This window comes from Myxocyprinus asiaticus, chromosome 27, assembly GCF_019703515.2.
Source record: "Myxocyprinus asiaticus isolate MX2 ecotype Aquarium Trade chromosome 27, UBuf_Myxa_2, whole genome shotgun sequence".
In the NCBI taxonomy this organism is placed as follows: Eukaryota; Metazoa; Chordata; class Actinopteri; order Cypriniformes; family Catostomidae; genus Myxocyprinus; species Myxocyprinus asiaticus.
In genome coordinates, this window is record NC_059370.1 from 31427683 (window position 1) to 31446156 (window position 18474).

General features: G+C 38.3%; 1 protein-coding gene across 8 annotated transcripts in view; it reads right to left on the bottom strand.

Moving 5' to 3' along the window:
* Window positions 1-332: 332 nt before the first annotated feature.
* LOC127418379 (probable E3 ubiquitin-protein ligase MID2) overlaps window positions 333-18474 on the bottom strand; it is a 163053-nt gene continuing 144911 nt past the window's right edge. For all 8 annotated transcript variants that reach the window (XM_051659020.1, XM_051659019.1, XM_051659018.1 and 5 more), the window contains 5 exons: window positions 17301-17428; window positions 16987-17130; window positions 10131-10292; window positions 3710-3917; window positions 333-3157 (listed from right to left, as the gene is read on the bottom strand). In XM_051659020.1, the coding sequence (XP_051514980.1) occupies window positions 2755-3157; window positions 3710-3917; window positions 10131-10292; window positions 16987-17130; window positions 17301-17428 (1045 nt within the window). In that variant the 3' untranslated portion in view covers window positions 333-2754. The remainder of the gene's footprint in view (window positions 3158-3709; window positions 3918-10130; window positions 10293-16986; window positions 17131-17300; window positions 17429-18474) is intronic.

Sequence of the window (18474 nt, forward strand, 5' to 3'; positions counted from 1 at the left end):
ATGCAATTAGTTAATCAGACAACAGTCTTAAATGCAAAGAAAATCACTGCAGCTATCTGGAAACCTGATATGCCATAACAATGTTATATTTCCTGGATATTTTCCATAAAAATGTTTATATAAACAGCAGAGAATATCACAGGAAGTGCTTCAGCCTGGGCCAGATCATCATGCAGTGACCCAATGAAGCGCACTCAAAAAAATTGATTGAACATGTCGTCTAGATCAGAGATCAAAAGCCCCTGCGAGAGACTCGTGAGGTTTGCCTTCCAGCTCCGCACCTTCACTGGCTTCTGAAAGACTTACATTTTCATGTTTGGTGACCTGATGTAAAAAAAAAAAAAAAAAAAAAAAAAGCGAATCTCAAACAGATTTGCCTACGGATATTTCATCAATGATAAATGATAATGTTGAAGACTTCCCGTCATACATGGAGGGTTGTAATTTTTAGCCAAAAAGCAAGACACATCCAGGCCAAGACACATGACAGCGGCTGCTGTAGCAGCTAGCCAGTGGATGGACAGTGACAGCAGAACTAGTGAGTAACTGACTGAGAGATACAGAGCAGTAATGGACATAAGGAGATGTTCTTACACAGGAAAAACACTTACAATGGTTCAACGTGACTGTGCCATATGTCTCCCATATTGATTGCTGTTTCATCAGTGTAGAACTCATTAAAAATGTCTAAAAAACTAGTTTAAAATTTTTTAAATGACAATTGAGAAGTATGTTCCACTAATGATTTTCTGCCCGAGACCCAGCAAGACCAAAAAAATAAAAAAATGGTTCCAAGATTTAAACCCATCTCAAACTACTTGTAGCATGTAACAGGCCATCCCATTGTAGCTATTCACCACAAACCATTACAAATGGCAGGACTCTCAATGCTAAGTAAGGCCTCAGCAAGAGGCTGTTCACACCAAATGTGTTTTTGCATCTACTGCACTATTTTTGAATAGTTTTTCTATGTAAATATAAATTAGATGGGAATCTTTGACCAATAGGCCAGATCTTGCACAGGCGAGCCGCTTCACATATTGAGAATTATTTTCCATTCGTTGCGCTACATCAAGCTTTTTTTAATTGCAAGAACGAGTACAGTCTGAACGACCCCTTACTCTTCATAGACTATTGAAGTGTGTTGTTGAGGGCTTATTATTGCTAGATTCTTTAGAGAGTCTATAAAGAGCAAAGTGGAAAAGTGGAAAATCAACATTTCTGATTTTTCATGTCTGTAATTGAGGCTAACAAAAGAGGTTCAACCAATGGAAGGAGTGAGGTAAACGGCTGTTTGTATAACCTTTAGTGTTATGAACAAAGCCTGAACTCTCCAGCTGAACATTCTTCAGAAACTCATAAAGAAAAAAAAAGCCTGTTGAAAACAAAGCATGTGTTGGAAAGAGATGTGTAAATGTAGGCAAAGTGAATCTGATGGTAAAATGCTCTGTACTTTCAATCAGAAAAATAAAAAGTAACTAAAACAGACCAGTCACTAACATTCAGCTGAGAAAAGAGGGAAACATCACTGATCTGAAGCAAAAACTGCCGCAGGACAGTGGCATCAGTAGTATGTACTGTACACTTCCCAATCTGTACTGTATATTTACACCGAACTGGCATTCAAATGAATTCAAACCATTTTTTCAAGAAGTATCTCAAGTTTACCATGCTATTGCAAAAATCTCTTGCTACACACTTGATTTTTTTGCCTGCAGGAGTACAAGTGATTGTCGTCATCTCAACCCAGCTCTGGGTGTCCTTATTATAGCCCTAAATATAACACTCAGGAAGATCATGTAAGATTCATAACAGCCATAAATGTTATATTCTTATGGCCGTATAAAATAAATGCACTTGATGGCATAGAATACTTTACGCTGGGAGAATGCAGTAATATTTGTTTAGGAAGTTCATTTGTAACTGCAAATGAAAAACCAAGCCAAAAACATTTTTTGTTGCTGATCGTTGATCTTTCTTTTAAATATTTTTGAATGAATGGATCTATGACAAATATCTGCATAATATTCACTGTTGTCTTAAAATTCCGTTCTTGATGGTTTGGTTGAAAACATGTCAATGATATAACACATCGACGTATGGAATTGTGTGGAACATTAGTAATAATAATATACCAATTATTAAAGATACATGTTAAAAAAACGGCAGGGGATTTTGTGCCTCATGCTTCTCACAAAAAACAAAACCAGAAACTGAGATAGTGAGAACAAATCACAGAGGAAATACATATCATGCTATTATCTCATCTAAAGAATCATCTTATTCTCCCTGAATATGAAAAGAGTATATAGACCAATCAGATAACAAATGTAACCCTTAGTAGAAACACCAAATTCGCATCCTTTTTTATCTAATATACTCTACTATATTCTATCCAAAAGGAAGTCCAGCCCTGTCTCAAAATTAGCAAATCTTTTCAACAGAGGGACATTAAGTTCCAACTCTAAAAAGTGCTTTTAGGGATACACTGACACTGACAAAAAAAGCAAACCAATGTATTAGTCATAAATAATTTACAATTTAAACTGTTTTAGTTAAGAGAATTCATAAAAACAGGACTTGCCGTCATATAACGCTTCTATATGTGACCAAAACTATCGGCAACATCTACACATCCTTAATCCATGCTGCACTTGCAGCTTCACCCCAGCTATGTAAACCTGCCAAACTGGAGGCAGAGGAAGGTTGAGGAACACATCGGGCAAGCCCTGGAAATAATCACTGCCCAATGTCTCAGTGGCAGCTCTTCTTTCCAGACACATAAGGTGATTCCTGTTGGCGACAAATGCCTTCTTGCTGCTCGCTGCAATCCACAAAGTCTGGCACGGGCAGCCCTGACATGATCATCAGTGACTTACTCCAGATCATGAAGGTGGGAGCCACCGGCAACAGGAAGGAAACATCAAAAGTGTATATGTGCTGGGAGTTCATGGCGTCGTAGAAGGACAGGGAGTTATTGTCGTAGTCCAGCAGCACCCCCACCCTGCGCAACTGCAGTGATGCCTCCACGAGCGACTCCTTATTGTTGTGCCGCACCAGGAAGTTGTTGTTGCAGCGTGAGAAAACCCAAGACGACGAGTTTTTACCACTCCATTCATTTTTGGGCGCTGACTTGTAGGCCACACCAATAACGTACCTAAAAGGGAAATAGAATTCCATACATGCTTAATCTTAAGGGCGATTCTTGTTGAGAAAAGTATATTACAAACATGTAGTGTTCATTATGTGAAGGGTTTCCACACTTTCGGACCAATGAATTTCCGTGATTTTTCCATCTACAAATGAACAATTGTATGGGAGAATATTTTGGAGTGTGCAGATTTTTGTCTTATCACTGAGTGCCTTTACATGCAAACCAATATGCTGATATAACTATCAAAGGTAAAGCTATTTACATACAATGTGAAATCAGAGTAATGGCCAAAATGCTACGTACACCGATCTGTTTTTACTTAACTGTTTATGAACTTTTTTTAGATAAAAGAAAACCATTTAAGGCGTTTACATGACCTTACATGTTGTCGCTTATTAGCCATAATCAGTGTAGGACAGTGCATGAAAACACTTTCATTTTATAAATTTCCATGACTTCAAGGCCTGGAAAACACAATTAAAAAGATTCCCTGTTATTTCCAGGTTTTCCATGATTGTGGGAACCATGTATGTAATGCCATCTAAAATCACTTACCAAGTGGAGGCTCCCAGTAAAACCTCCCAATAATGGCAGCCACTGTCAATGAAGATGTTACCAGCTGCACCATAGGATCCGGTCCCGCTGAAGCGCTCTGGAGTGTGGCTCTTCTTCAGAGAGCTTTCATCTTTCTCCATGGTCAGACAGTCATTAGACAGACGTAGCTTCTTATGGGCCGTTTTGGGGTCCAGTTTGAAAGGCTGGCCTGAGGAGCAGAGGTCAGAAAAGATCATCAATGAAAACAGAATCAGAAATCAGAAAATTGCATCAATGAGACCCAGTGGAATGAGTTTGATGAGCTGAGTAACTTTGTAATTCATGCAGTTTGTTCAATGTCATTTTTATCTCTTTGGTTTAATTAGGAGATGAATGCTTGTGATAAAAGGCAGTGTGTGTGTGTGTGTGTGTGTGTGTGTGTGTGTGTGTAAGAGTGAAAGAGAGAATCATAAGCTAAATGAAGACATTTTATGAGTTTTATATTTCTTGAAAAGCAGAGGTCACCCCTGCAGTATCAACAGTTAACTTTGGCATGTCTAAATCTTCCCATCCCTAGTGTAATGACTAACAACACAGGACAACAATCAGCTCCGCTCTGTCTCTTCCTACAAACCAATCGTCTGTGCCCAGAGTGTGAGTTACTGCACCCAGATATGAAAGGTTCTGGCGACGTGCTGCTGAAAGTCAATTAAATTAATCCGCTGTTGTCTTTGAACTGCTTATCACTGTACGTGCAGCCATTCTCGACACTTGTGCACAGTCATGCCATTTTGCAACATGTCTTTGAGGGCACTATAAAAAGAGATGCAGATGCATACAGATGACTGGCTATGACAAGCACGATTCACATGAAACAATTATTGCCTGCTAGAATAAACTGAAAGTGTCTAAACACAGGTATCTAAACAGTTACTGAACTGTGCTAACTAGCAAGCTGGTAAGGACTTTGTCTACGCTTATTTATGCAAACTATAGGAAATGACACTGTAACATTTTTTTGTCAGCTTACTTAAAAATGTACGTGCTTCTGAATTAAATTATTTCATTTATGCAATAAAAATATTTAATATCACTAAATCAAAACATTAGAATACATCAACAAAATCATCTTTAAAGGTCAGATATTGTAGAAATTTGCATTGCACGTTGTGTACAAATATAAATTAAGATAAAAATATAAGACATACTTAGATATAGAAAAGGTGTAGGGTTGGGTGGATACCAACATGACAAAAGCCAAAAACCCAGAAAAAGACAAGAATCTGTGAAAAAAAAAAATACTTATAAACCTGAAAATTATTATTTTGTCAAGTGACAAAATATCTGAGCGAGCAAAACCGCAAAAACGAGGAACGCTGAGTGAGAAAAGAACTTGCTGAATTACGACAGCTGCAGTCAGACCCTAACACCTGCGTCAGATATATTCAAAGATTTATTCGTAAAGCACAACAATGTGAAGTTCACCGAGCAACTACAAAATGAACAGTGCCAGCTGGGGCCAGAACATAAAAGACTATTGCATTTTCCTTCAGAACAGTAAATAGATCACTTTCAATTCAGAGAACAATAGGGTGAAATATATAGTGTTAGAAAATATACAACTTTCTAATAACTTTCATTAATAAGACCTTAGCAAGCATTATATAATGCTTAACAGATCAGTAATCAATTTATATATTAAAACTTGAAAAAAATATGAATCAGTTTCATGGACTTTTCTATCTACGTATTTGTAAGTAAACACATCTTTTAGCATTTTGTAATGTAACACTTGATAATGTTTTTAATAAATGTTGTAAAGTATCACCAAAGATAGGAACTATCAACACGTAATATTATCCAGTATTTATACTATGCTGGCTATACAGAAATATAAAAAAAATGGCAAAACATATGCCACTTTGTAATTTCCAGTAATATGCCATCTAAGCACTGCTGTGTTTTTCTGTAACTTCTGACTGTGTGTAGTGAGGTTACGCTGTTGACTGGGCTCCTGCTCTCGGGCCGCAGTGCTGTGAGCTTTTTGCAGGAGAGGGAGTGGTCACCGGCTTGACAGTTTGAGTGATGTCTGCGCTGTGCAGGACGAGTAAATATTATTTCGAGATCTTTTAACAACAAGTAAACATAGTTGCCCTTGGGGCTGCTTGTCATGCGATATGTCTCTGTATGTGCGGCCACCAGCCATGACAGTGCTGATTAAACAGGAAAGGCCTCCTATAGGAACACAGTGTGACTGCGCACACAAACAAACAGGCAGACACATGCTTATTTTGTGCGACTGCCATTCAAAATCTAGCCCCAGAGAGCCAAGTACAAGCGAGTAAACATTTTTATTTTACGAGAGCTGAAAGTATTCCATTATAGCTAGTATTCAAAAAAATGTATTTGTGTAGTTGTTACTATGGCTGGGAAATTGAACACGTTAATTTCTGCGATTAATATTTGACTGTTTAACGCGTAAAAAAATTTATTCACGCAATAAATTCAGTACCCGCTTTTTTCACTTCCTGAAACGTCACTGTTTCCCCCCACTTTCTGTGGCTAAAACTGCCATATATAAATTTCCAGGAGGTACACGCTCGACTTGACTGCGCATCATAGCACAGAAACTGATTGTGTGGAGCAGTACATGCTCATTCATCATGCGCAACACATGTCCTTATTCACGACTTATGATGAGGTAAAGAAAGCTTCAAAGCAATTATCAAAATGTTATATTTTCCCTAATATGTCTTTTCATTTATTATTTATGGAGTTTATGTTATTGTATTGTATAGTACAGGAGAGAAGTAGACACCAAATAAATTGGTAGAGAGTGGGGGAATAGGCTTGGCAAATGACACAGGCCAGACTCGATCCTGCATCCCAGCAGCATCTCCTGTTTGTTGCTTTGTGCTTTGATATGAAAACCCTTATTGTGGGTTTTGCACTTCAAAGTGTCACAGTGCAAAGTTCTAACTAAGACCTCTTTGAGCTCTCGACTGATGGAAAAAGGTGCAAAGCCTTGTCTTCTAGATCATCCTATCTAGAAAGTCACAGAACATTTGAAAACTGAATGAAGCACCAAAGACTGACCCTTGGGAACTCCAAAAATGAAATGCTCTAGCTCCGGGATTCTCAACAGCAGCAGTACCACCCCCAGGGGGTGTTCAAAGGATGCCTGGGGGCGCTGAGAGCAAATTAGTTGAGAGGGGGACATTTGTTTACAAATGGGGTGCGTTTATCAGTCATTTTAATCAAATCTATCATCAAGCTCCTCTTTGCATAATAACGCTTATCTAGACTTGGAGTATACCAGTTCTCCATTATATAACCCCAATTCCAAAAAAGTTGGGACAGTATGAAAAATGCTAATAAAAACAAAAATGAGTGATTTGTAAATTATATTCACCCTTTGCTATACTGAAAGCACTAAAACTACACATAATGTTTTACCCTGTGATTTTTTTTTTTTTTTAATGTAATTTCAAATCAGATAATTGCATCACGCTCCATAAAAGTTGGGACAGTCGAGTGTTTATCACTGTGAAACATCACCATTTCTTCTAATAACACTTATTAAGCATCTGGGCACTGAAAACACAAGTTTGTTAAGTTTAGAAAGTGGAATTTCCCCCATTCATCCATTATGTAGATCCTTAGCAGCATAATTGTATGGGGTCTTCGTTGCCGTATGGTGTGCTTCATAATGCACCACACATTCTCAGTTGGAGACAGGTCAGGACTGCAGGCAGGCCAAATATAGCACCCACACTCTCTGCTTACACAGTCATGCAATTTAAATCCAGGCAATATGTGGTTTGAAGTTGTGGAAAATGCAGGGATGTCCCTGGAAAAGACAGTGCTGGATGACAGTATATGTTGCTCCAAAATTTGTACATATCTTTCTGCCTTCATGGTGTTCTCACAGATGTGCGAGATACCCATGCCATTTGCACTGACACACCCCTGGCCCATACAGACACTGGCTTTTGGATGTGACGCTATTAACAGCTTGGATGGCCCTTTTCCTCTTTGGCCCGGATAACACGACGGCTTTATTTTTCAAAAACTTTTTGAAATATAGACTCTATGGAGTTCCACTGTTCTACTATCCATCTAAGCTGTGAGCGAGCCCAGTGAAGTCGGCAGCGCTTCTGGACAGTGTTGATATAGGGCTTCTGCTTTGCATCGTAAAGTCTTAACTCGTATCTGTGGATGCAGTGGCGAGTGGTGTTGACTAACAAAGGTTTACTAAAGTAATCCCAAGCCCATGTTCATGATATCCATTATAGATGAATGACGTTTTTTAAGACAGTGACGTCTGAGGGATCAGAGATCATGTGCATTCAGAAATGGTTTTCGTCTTGCCCTTAACGCACCAAGATTTGACCAGATTCCTTGATTCTTTTAACTATATTGTGCACTGTAGAGGGTGAAATGCCAAAAATCCTTCCAATTTGTCTTTGGGGAACATTGTTCTTAAAGTGCTGGATTATTTGCTTAAGCATCTGTTGGCAAATTTAAAAGTCTTGAACAATCCTGGCTCTTGAAGGACTAGGCTGTTTTTGGAGGCTTCTTATATATTATACAGTATTATGACACAATTGCCTCACCTGTTTAACATCTTTTTCACATCGCCTTGTTATTTCAACTCGTCAAATTGCTATTAGTCTTAAATTGCCTGTCTCAGATTTTTTGGAGCATGTTGCAATCATCTGATTTCAAATTACATCTGATTTAAAAAAAAAAAAAAAAAAAAAGGTAAACTATATAATGTATAGTTGTAGTGTTTTCAATATAGCAAAGGGTGAATATAATTTACAAATCACTCCTTTTTGTTTTTATTAGCATTTTTCATACTGTCCCAACTTTTTCGGAATTGGGGTTGTACATGTTGGTATACATTTGTAACGCAATTCATCTGATTCTGAAGTCTAGTGACGCATCTGAAGTGTCTGGTTTAGCAGCAGCGTCAAATAGACAGGTGGAGTCACAACCTCCACTAATGAAAACATATGGCTCTGTAGTTTGATATGGCTCGACAGAGCAGCTCATGTGCAAAGCAGGTACGTTTTCTCTCGCAGACCGGTCTCAAGCTCTTAAACTTGCACCATTTGTCATTTCAGCACTGCGAGAACCAGTGAGAAGCATGTCGTGAGACACGGAAACCATTTTCGGCACAGAATTCTACATCACCACCCTTGAATTTACAGAAATAGATTCATAATAAATAGTACATAATCACTTCAGCTCTATTCAATTTGTAATATGCTACATTAGGGGAGTGAGGGAATATAATTCATTTTTGTTACAACTTATAAATGTTTATATTTTGTATTATAATATATAAACATACTGTATATGCCTACCACTGATGGAATGCCGATAAAGGTATTGAGTGGGTAGAGTATGACAGAGCTGCTGCATTAACACTGCCTTCAAACTGACGTATGACCACCATATACACTAGAACTCTGGATATGAGAGCTGATGAGGTGATGACTGGTGTGCTAAGCCCAATGTACTGTTAGAAAAGACTTTAAGAATGCACTGGCTGGATGTTACTATAATAAAACCAGTTAAGTGTTAATGCATATTCAATAATACAATGTTAAGATTTCTATTTTGAGGTGAGTAGGTCATATAACACACTTGAAGCACAGTATTAAATCAGAAGTGTGTAATTGCTGCACCACTAATGGTACCAAACAGAACTGCAAAAATAAACATTGTTTTCAAAAAGCTTCCTAAATACCCCCCATATACCATCAGTTGAACAAACAGATAGTCCTGCACCAAACTTGCACTGCTGGTTAAGCCAATATTTGGTGTGCAGTCGGGACGTTCAATATATTTTTATAGTGCCACAGTGTTTACCGTTTGTGAGGAAATCAACTTATGAATGGCTTACTTATACTGAAGTATACTCTGCATATTAAGTTGGGATAGGAGAAACTATTTCAACATTAAAAAAGTTACACACTTCAGTTTTAAGGGACATTCACACAAACAGTGATTTGCAGCAACAAAGCAACCAGAAGTCATTCATTTCGATTAAAAGTTGGTGATTTTCAACAACATGAGCGACAGTATCTGTTGGTGATGGGACAAATTTGAGACTTCAACTTTATGCAAATGAGAAGTGACACAATGTGGCGACTTCCAATGGAAGTGCAGACAGTTATTTGCAGGCTGATACAGTTGGATAATCCAGTCAAATTTGGATGCCTACTAACAACCTACAGTGATTTAATCACAGAGATTTTTCAAATATTTTTGAGTGAATTTTGAGTAGATATTTTGTAAATAAATGTTCATTTTAGCACTACATTCCACACTGCTCTCAGCAACATTGGCAACAGCTATTAAAAAACCTGTATCGACTGACCACTAGGTTTATAGATCCTTGCATTGTACGGCTCATGAGGACTGGACTTACTGTTGGTTTTGAGGCGAGCAGGTTCACTGTTTCGGCTGCCTGCCTGGTTGATGGCCTTGACGAAAAAGATGTAACGAGTGCCGCTCTGCAGACCGTGCACTGTGTAGTGATTCTGCTTGATGTTGGGCACGATCATCCAGCTATCTACAGAGTTATACAGACCTGCAAGAAAGGAGAGAAAGAGAGAGTGCATAACATTAATGACAGATTAAGGTTATTTTTTAATTTCTCTCAGTCAGAACTATGCCAGCACACATTAACAAAGGAGAACAATAAATAATAACTACATACAGTAAATGGGAATGGTAAATACAGTATGATGCTTTTTATCCATGGCATATCTATTCCTGTTTGATATGAAAGCACATATAGCACATGTTATGTGAGTGTAGAGGGAGTTCTCCTGGAGAGACTCAGGATGTTTGCCTCAGACAATTAGAGTTGCCCCTCCCCAAGACAGTTTTCTTTGCCCAAAATGCCCTTGGGAGACATCAACACTGCCATGAACCATGTGTGCCACACTAACGTCTACGTATGTATAGTATGAATGTGAACATTTATGTACATACTGTACGTTCTGTGTAAAGCACTTTAAAAAGACCATTTCAAAGGTGCTATGTAAAAAAAGGTTTACTCGTTACATTCAAGAGTACAAATACAACTTCATAGCTCAGAATTAAAAAGTTACTTACCAGTATGTTAATCAACAATTTATAATTAAAATAATTTCCAAAAGATATGAAGAAATTCATTATACAACAGTTAGTTCCAGTCATCGAATCTGATAGGCCAAGCGGTGTTCTGAGAGTGCTAATATTTATTATAACTGCACTGGGACACTTTTTTATTTGAAATACTCTGCGACACACAATAGTTCATCCTGCTTTGGCTTTATTTTGATTGAGAAAATCTTTTTTATTTTATTTTATTTTTTGTGGAGAAAATAAAAATTGTCCAAAATATTGGCCATAATGTGTCTGAAATTTAAGTCACTCAGTATTAACTTCATGTTTATAGAACAGATGTTTAAAAGCAATATTACACTCCCAATTGTGCTGTTGTACTAAAAACCATCAAGGCTGTTCAGTTTGTGTGATATTGCTTAAATATCATACTGTATACATTTTATTAATTTTGGCATCATAACCACACTGCTCTTTAGATAACAGCATCAGCCACTGAAAAATCCAAATCGTTCGACCACTAAAGAGAAAAGCTTTTAGCCGGCAAAAAAATTCCCTTTGGCAAGGACATCTACTACATCATTCAGCACAATGGAAACCGCCTGTCTAAGTAAAAACATTGCCTGCTAGTAAATTTTACATTCAATGCTTATTATACATTCAAATACATAGGTAAATAAATAAAACATAAACATTACATAACATAACAACTATAATATGAGAAAAAAAGCAAAGCTTGTAAAGCATTAACCAGTTGCTTCCATGTCTAAGTTCCGCCATCTGCACATCTCTTTAATATTTTTTTCATGAGCAATAGTCATTTTAACATGCCCATATCAAACAGCGTTTGATGTTGTTGTTTGAAGAATGGAATTATAATAGCTGACTACAATATGCTGCTTATATTATAAGTTCTCTGCAATTGTTTGACAGAGAGACTTCAAAGAGAGGCAGATGAAGGTATGTGCATGTGACATTGGGTAAAAAAAAGGCAGTGAGAATAGGTATCCTAGACTGTGCATAAGTGAGTCTTAGTGTATGTGTGTGTGTGTGTGTGTGTTTGTAGGCAGATGAAAGAGAGCAAAAACACAAGATGGGGACGGGGCTGATCTCAATACTGTCGGCAAATCCAAACCTGCCTTTGATGCAGCAGTGGGGTTGCTCTATTGAGTGCATGTGTTTTCATGACCATGCATGTGCCTTTCAGTGTTTAGCTGTCATAAACTACTTTGACACATATTAAAAAGCACATATCTTGGTATTCTGCATTATGTATGTGCATACACTTGCGTATTATCATTCCACATTAATGCATTTTCCAACAGATCATCTAAAACATGGAAAACCAGAACATACTGTCACAATCACTGCAATAATTCTCTGTCGCTGGTTACAGTGGACTGTCTTTATTCTACATTCTTGTGAAGCTCTCCAAAGCCCAGCTTATGAATATCTTAAGGTACAAAAACCTGAACTTTGGCAGTAACCACTGACAATCTCACCCTGAGTACAGCAAGAGAAACCCTGCAGCAGACATATGGCTGAACCACCTTCTTATAATGGCCAATATCATCATGTAAACATAATATGACAGTTCATCAGTGCCAAGCTGACCACTCTTAATGACCTCTGTGATTATCTGCTCAGTGACGGTGCTTTGTAAATTAACCTCAGCCATAAAATGAGAGAAATAATCACCATCTATGTTGTGGTGATAAATCACAGAAGCAGGCTGTGCATATTGTGTCCCATTATGACCCTGTTGCGAGACTTCTGTGAAAGTGTGCATCATTTGGAAAGCATTATGTTTTATTTAAGCATCATTATTAAGCAATAAGTTGCGAGAGTTTGTGGTATATTTGGAATATTTTTGCGACTAAAGGGGTTTGCCTGGAAATACATACTGTGGAACCTTACTAGATAATCAAAATATGAATTCAATTTCCATAATTGAAGGAGGAGACTACATGAGGAGACTAAAATAGGGAGAGAAATCAAACAGGTTAACCGACAGGGCAGGTGTGACTAATGAACTAATAATTGGCAAACAAGGAGGCGGGGTATGGCGCAAGACTGAGAGCAATACAGAAACAAAACAAAGCCATGTGCTCCCACAAGACAACAAACACCCGAATGGCATGAGCGCATAATGCCAAGACAATCAGGCAATATACGCTCATGCCAACCGACAGACAAGACAATGCGTAGCAACGCCAAACAAAGTGATGCCACACATCCCCACACTAAACAAAGCCTGAGCGTACATGCACACAACAGGCGACAAAACGAGACAAGACATCTGTGCGAGAGTTCAGCCACACACAAACCCGACACCTCAGACCGAAGTGACCGAACCTCAGCACAATGCACCTGTGGATTAATTAATGTCTTCTGAAGTGAAATGCTAGGTGTGTGTAAGAAATAGATCAATATTTAAAAATTTTTTTTTTACAAATATGTTTTGCTTCTGGCCAGCTGTGGTATGCATGTTCACGAAGGTGGAGTTCAAACGGCCTCTTGCGTGATGTAAAGCTTCCAAAGACATTAATTAATCCACTGGAGTCGTATGGATCACTTTTATTGTGGCTATATGTGCTTTTTGGAGCTTCACAATTTTGGCACCCATTCACTTGCATTGTATGGACCTACACAGCTGAAATATTCTTCCAAAAATCTTTGTGGTCTGCTGAAGAAAGAATGTTATACACATATGGGATGGCATGAGGGTGAGTGAATGATGAGAGAATTTAAATTTTTGGGTGAAGTATTCCTTTAGGGCATGTGAGACTTCAGCCAGAGGAATTACTGGATGGTTGTTGATATGAAAATGTCAATGACAATGACAGTTTTGTTGAAACTGGTGTTATTTTACAAAAAATTATGAATTAACAAAATAAATACACACCTTGCAAGAATCTGTTCTGTTAAAATATGAAAAGATCTCATTATTTGTTTACAGGCTGCTGAGGGCAGTAAATCCAATAAGAATAGCATTTCATATTTCCAAATTTTTCTTTCTCAAAAGTACTAAAAAATAATTAATGGAACCTGAATCGTTAAGATGATTCGTAATTGTTTAATTCCCTTAATTAGCAAACGAGACATTATTTGGTGAGGGTACTTATAGCATAGCATAGTTACACATAGCATTCTGTGTCTACACTCTCTCTCTCTCTCTCTCTCTCTCTTTTTACATTTTCTGAGCTACAGTTTTGTGGGAGCAGACGTAATCAAATAAACATGAATTGTGCAGGGGAACAGAGTCAGATGAACATAATACATGCATTTCTTTAACTGGTATGACCTCGATCCAGTTTGTAACAACTGTTAGCTTTACCGTTGTGACTGCCTACATGCTTCGGAACATCCATGTCTCTTCCATTTTCCATACACTACCCATGAGTCACAGCCCACATCACTGACCAAGGGGTACGCACGTCAGATTAGGTGATGTGGCCTGAGTTTCTCCTGCAAGGACAGCGGCATTTGCATACTGTTTGCTGAAGATTAGCATGCAAGTCCAGCGGCTTGTATCACTATCAATCAATGTCACAATGCGAGCGGAGCAAAGAGCATTAGCTCATGTCAGATCTAATCATGGCCGATGCCAGGCCAGTGCCTTTTTATTTTTTACAGTGCCTTCTTTCACAGGGCTGGTGATAAACAGAGTCCAAAGACAAACATGAGCTTCTTTCAACGAAACAAATGGTCCAAATTGCTGTCCTCAAATGGCAAAGTGAGGACGCTTTTATGTCCCGTTTCCCACTACTCTTTGTTCTATTAGCTTGAGATTTGGCTGATAAAGCTAAATTTTGGACACGTTTTAATTGGTCACCAAAGGTCAGCTTTCCCTTCATGGCAGTTGGGTATTTACGCATATCGGACCTGAGTGCAATGCAGCGGAAATGTATAGATTTGTTTCATACCACATGGATGCTTTTCAGCATGTCAAAGGCAGTGAGAGGAATAATGTTACTAGTTCAACACTGGGTAACAACAAACTGACATATCACAATAAATGACTGCTATCCTGTTAAAGATGCTTCCTGTTATCCAGCCTGGGCCCTTGCATATTATGCTTTTGCTATTAAAGTCTTGAAAAATTTAATACAGTTTTGCTAAGAGGGAACATGAAACAAAGCCAACAATTTTACTGGCCTTCAAACATGACAAACAATCAAGGGAATTGATGAAAAAATAAAACCTATAGACAATTAAAAGATGTTGCCTTGAAACTATATCTGATTAAACCTCCTTGTAGAATGACATCTATCTACACTGTCCAAACAAAGGCAAAACGCAATAACTATGCCAACACTGAGAGAGAAAAATCAAACTTTTTCCTATTTGTGTGGGTTTTGTTTTTAATGGCATTCTCACTCACTGTTCTCTTTGACATTAGCATAGTTGAGCCAAACCCTTCAGTCAACGGAAAGATCATACTCTAAGACAGTGGTTCTCAACTGGTTTTTCTCCAGACCCAGATTTTAAATTGGACATCATGTAGTGACCCAACATGGTACAAAAATGTTATATCATACAAACAGTTAACAAAAATGTGCTTCAGTCAAATATTGAACTGTATTAATATTTCCTTTAACTGCATAGACCCAACAATATGCAAAATGATTAACATGACAGGCTGAATAGGAACATTTACAATTTTCCAACTGCATAAATAACAATAGGAGTTTGATTTACCAGCCTAACCCAATGGAACAAACACTGGGCTAGATATTTTATTAGTATTAACCATATTAGCAAGTGACATGAATCAGAGTCAAATTAAGTTTTTTGATTTGATTGAATGCGCAGCCTTTGATGTCAACAACAAAAGATATGGAAAGTGTTTTCTTTAACTTTTTGAAAGCTGATTATCCTATATCTTATATTATCCTAATTATGCATTATACTGGTAAGTTTGATTTTATTATTTGCATTTAACATTGTTTATCCTGCTGTTCACGACCCTAACAGACCTGCAACATGTTTAAAAACCACTGGTCTAAGAGATGCGATTTCAGACAATTTTGATGAAATGAGTAGATAATATGTATTGCCTTTGCTCAGCAGTGCAGTTGATAGATGTTTACTGGGGGCTGTAAGCATTTGCTTGGAGTCATTTTCCCTGACTTGGCCCATGGCTGTGCAAATGCACAAGCAAAGGCTCACATTGCTCCTCATGGGAGTGGAGCAAACGCATCTAAGAATTGCACCGTTTAGGCATTCACATTCAAAGAGCAATGCTGTAAAAAGGTCTGGGAAGAATGAATTCCTCTCCATTTCTCTGTCTGTTTGTTTGTATCCTCCAAGGAGCCTGCGGTAGCACTGTAGATGTTTTTAGGTCTCTGTTATATCAGCGGTTGAAATTAATATACTCTGTTACCGAAGAAGGCTGAATGGTAACTGAAAAGCAGGTCTGCGTGCAAGAGAGAGACAGGAAAAAACTGTCTGCCTCTTTGTATGTTGAGTGCTTCACTCGCCTTGAAGCAATTAACAGCATATCCTTTGCTCTTCCTAACACTGCTGAGCTTTTTCACTCAACATAGCTCGACTGGTGTTACCACAAGTGTCCTACCTTTTCTCTTCCTTAAAATAGGTGTGGGGGATGTTTAACTTGTAGGTGTTAAAAAATGATAAGTATACAGTATTTGCACTGTACATGTGGAGCACTATACAGAGCTAGAATGTGCTGAAAAGAAGACCTACAATAGACTATGTTACATAAAAACACTGTCAGAGAGAGAATGTTCTGCTGAACTCATAGTTATGTAAAGTGTGATCTTACCATGCATACTACGGATGTATTTTTACCTAATGTGTGAAATGTGAAAACTCTGCTCATGGACTTAAACTTTGCACATATACTCTTTATTGATTCTTTGCAGCATCTTAGGTACAGCAAATCACACTCTTCAATAACCATTTTTCACTGTATACAGTTCTTGAGCTGGCTATATAACTAGAGAATAAAAAGCACTTTGTGGAACTTAAAAAAGGTTCATCTATGGCATTATGCTATAAAAACCTTTTTGGTTCTAACCGGAACCTTTATTTTAGAGACTATAGAGGATACACGTGAGAGATGCAGACAAAATGGTGATGTCTTAGAAAAGAGTTTTTGATGGTTCTGGATCTGAACAAGGCTGTGTAGGATGTGTACTTTGACTCACTGATAAAGTTAGTCTGGCCAGTGTAGATGGTGTACTGAAGCTCGTAGGAGGTGACGCTAAATTCATCTTCAGAGGTCCAGTGCACTGTGATGGTGTCGTGAGAGGCGGTGCAGAGCTCTTCACGTATAGAGGGAGGGTTGGGTGCTGGAAAAGAAGACACCCGTCAAGACAGGATGTATTGATTCATTTCTACAAAAAGAACGGCTGATGTACTTCTGACTTTATCTTACATACACCATGTCTTCATTAAAGTTGGACTGAATACAATGAGAAACCTGTTGTGGAAAAAGCGTTTAGTTTCTCACTGGTTTTACCTGTCAAGTAATCCAGTCCTTCCAGGATTTTCTTTTCCCTGGAGAAATCAAGGGCAAAATTGTCAAAGACGTCATTCAGATTGACATCTGGGATGAGGACCTGGGAAGAGGCGGTGGCCATGGCAACTCTGGACACCAAAGAGAGGAAAGAGAGGCACAGCAATTCATTTACAAATGTGTCTATTTACAACAGTCTTTTTACAGGCTGTGAGGCTGTATATGATCCTATCCTGAATGACTAACTATAAACAGCATCTGGTAACACTCAAATGCAGAGAAATGTGTGTGGTACGTGAAATAAAAACAGTAAGACAATAGAGCCAGCATTATATAATGCAAAGAAGCCATTTGGTGAGATGATGATCTGTCTTATAATAGCAAAAGTTTGATAGAAAGCAGTCAGGCAGCACTTTATATATGACAGTTATAAAAAAAAATGACAAAAAACAAAACATAATACACCATAAATTGGTTTGGTGGCCTTAGCTGGTTCAAGACGGTTTTCAAAGAGTCTCCCTGTCTGGCCAAACTCGTGATTGGCTGGTTTAGCTGATCATGAAGCTGGTCTCCAAACCTGACCAGCTGAAAAGTGACTTAAACCAGTCAAACCCCTGATAACGGCATTCTAATTCATTTCAAGCAGCCATTATTAAAATGATACAAGCAAACCAAAACAAAACCAGACACAAAAACAAAACAAAACAAAGCTGCATTTTTTAATTCCCGTCTGCTGACCACAACCTCTTGTTTCAACTACACTAATGCCAACCAGGACACCCGGGAACCTGGGAGTGGTCGTTGATGACCAGCTTAACTTCATCATCCACGTCTTATAAACTGATCAGTCTTGCAGGTTCGCGATTTACAACATCAGGGAAATCAGACCTTTCTTGTCTGAATGTGCTGCGCACTTCCTGGTCCAAGCTCTGGCCATTTCAAGACTGGACTACTGTAATGCTCTGTTGGCTGGCCTCCCAGCAAGCATAATTAATCTGCTGCAGATGGCCCAGAACGCTGCAGTGCATCTGATCTACAATCAACCAAAGAAGGCTCATGCCACCCCCCTTTTTTTTCTCCAAAATTGTATCCCCTTTTTCTCCAAATTTGGAATGCCCAATTCCCACTACTTAGTAGGTCCTCGTGGTGGCGTGGTTACTCACCTCAATCCGGGTGG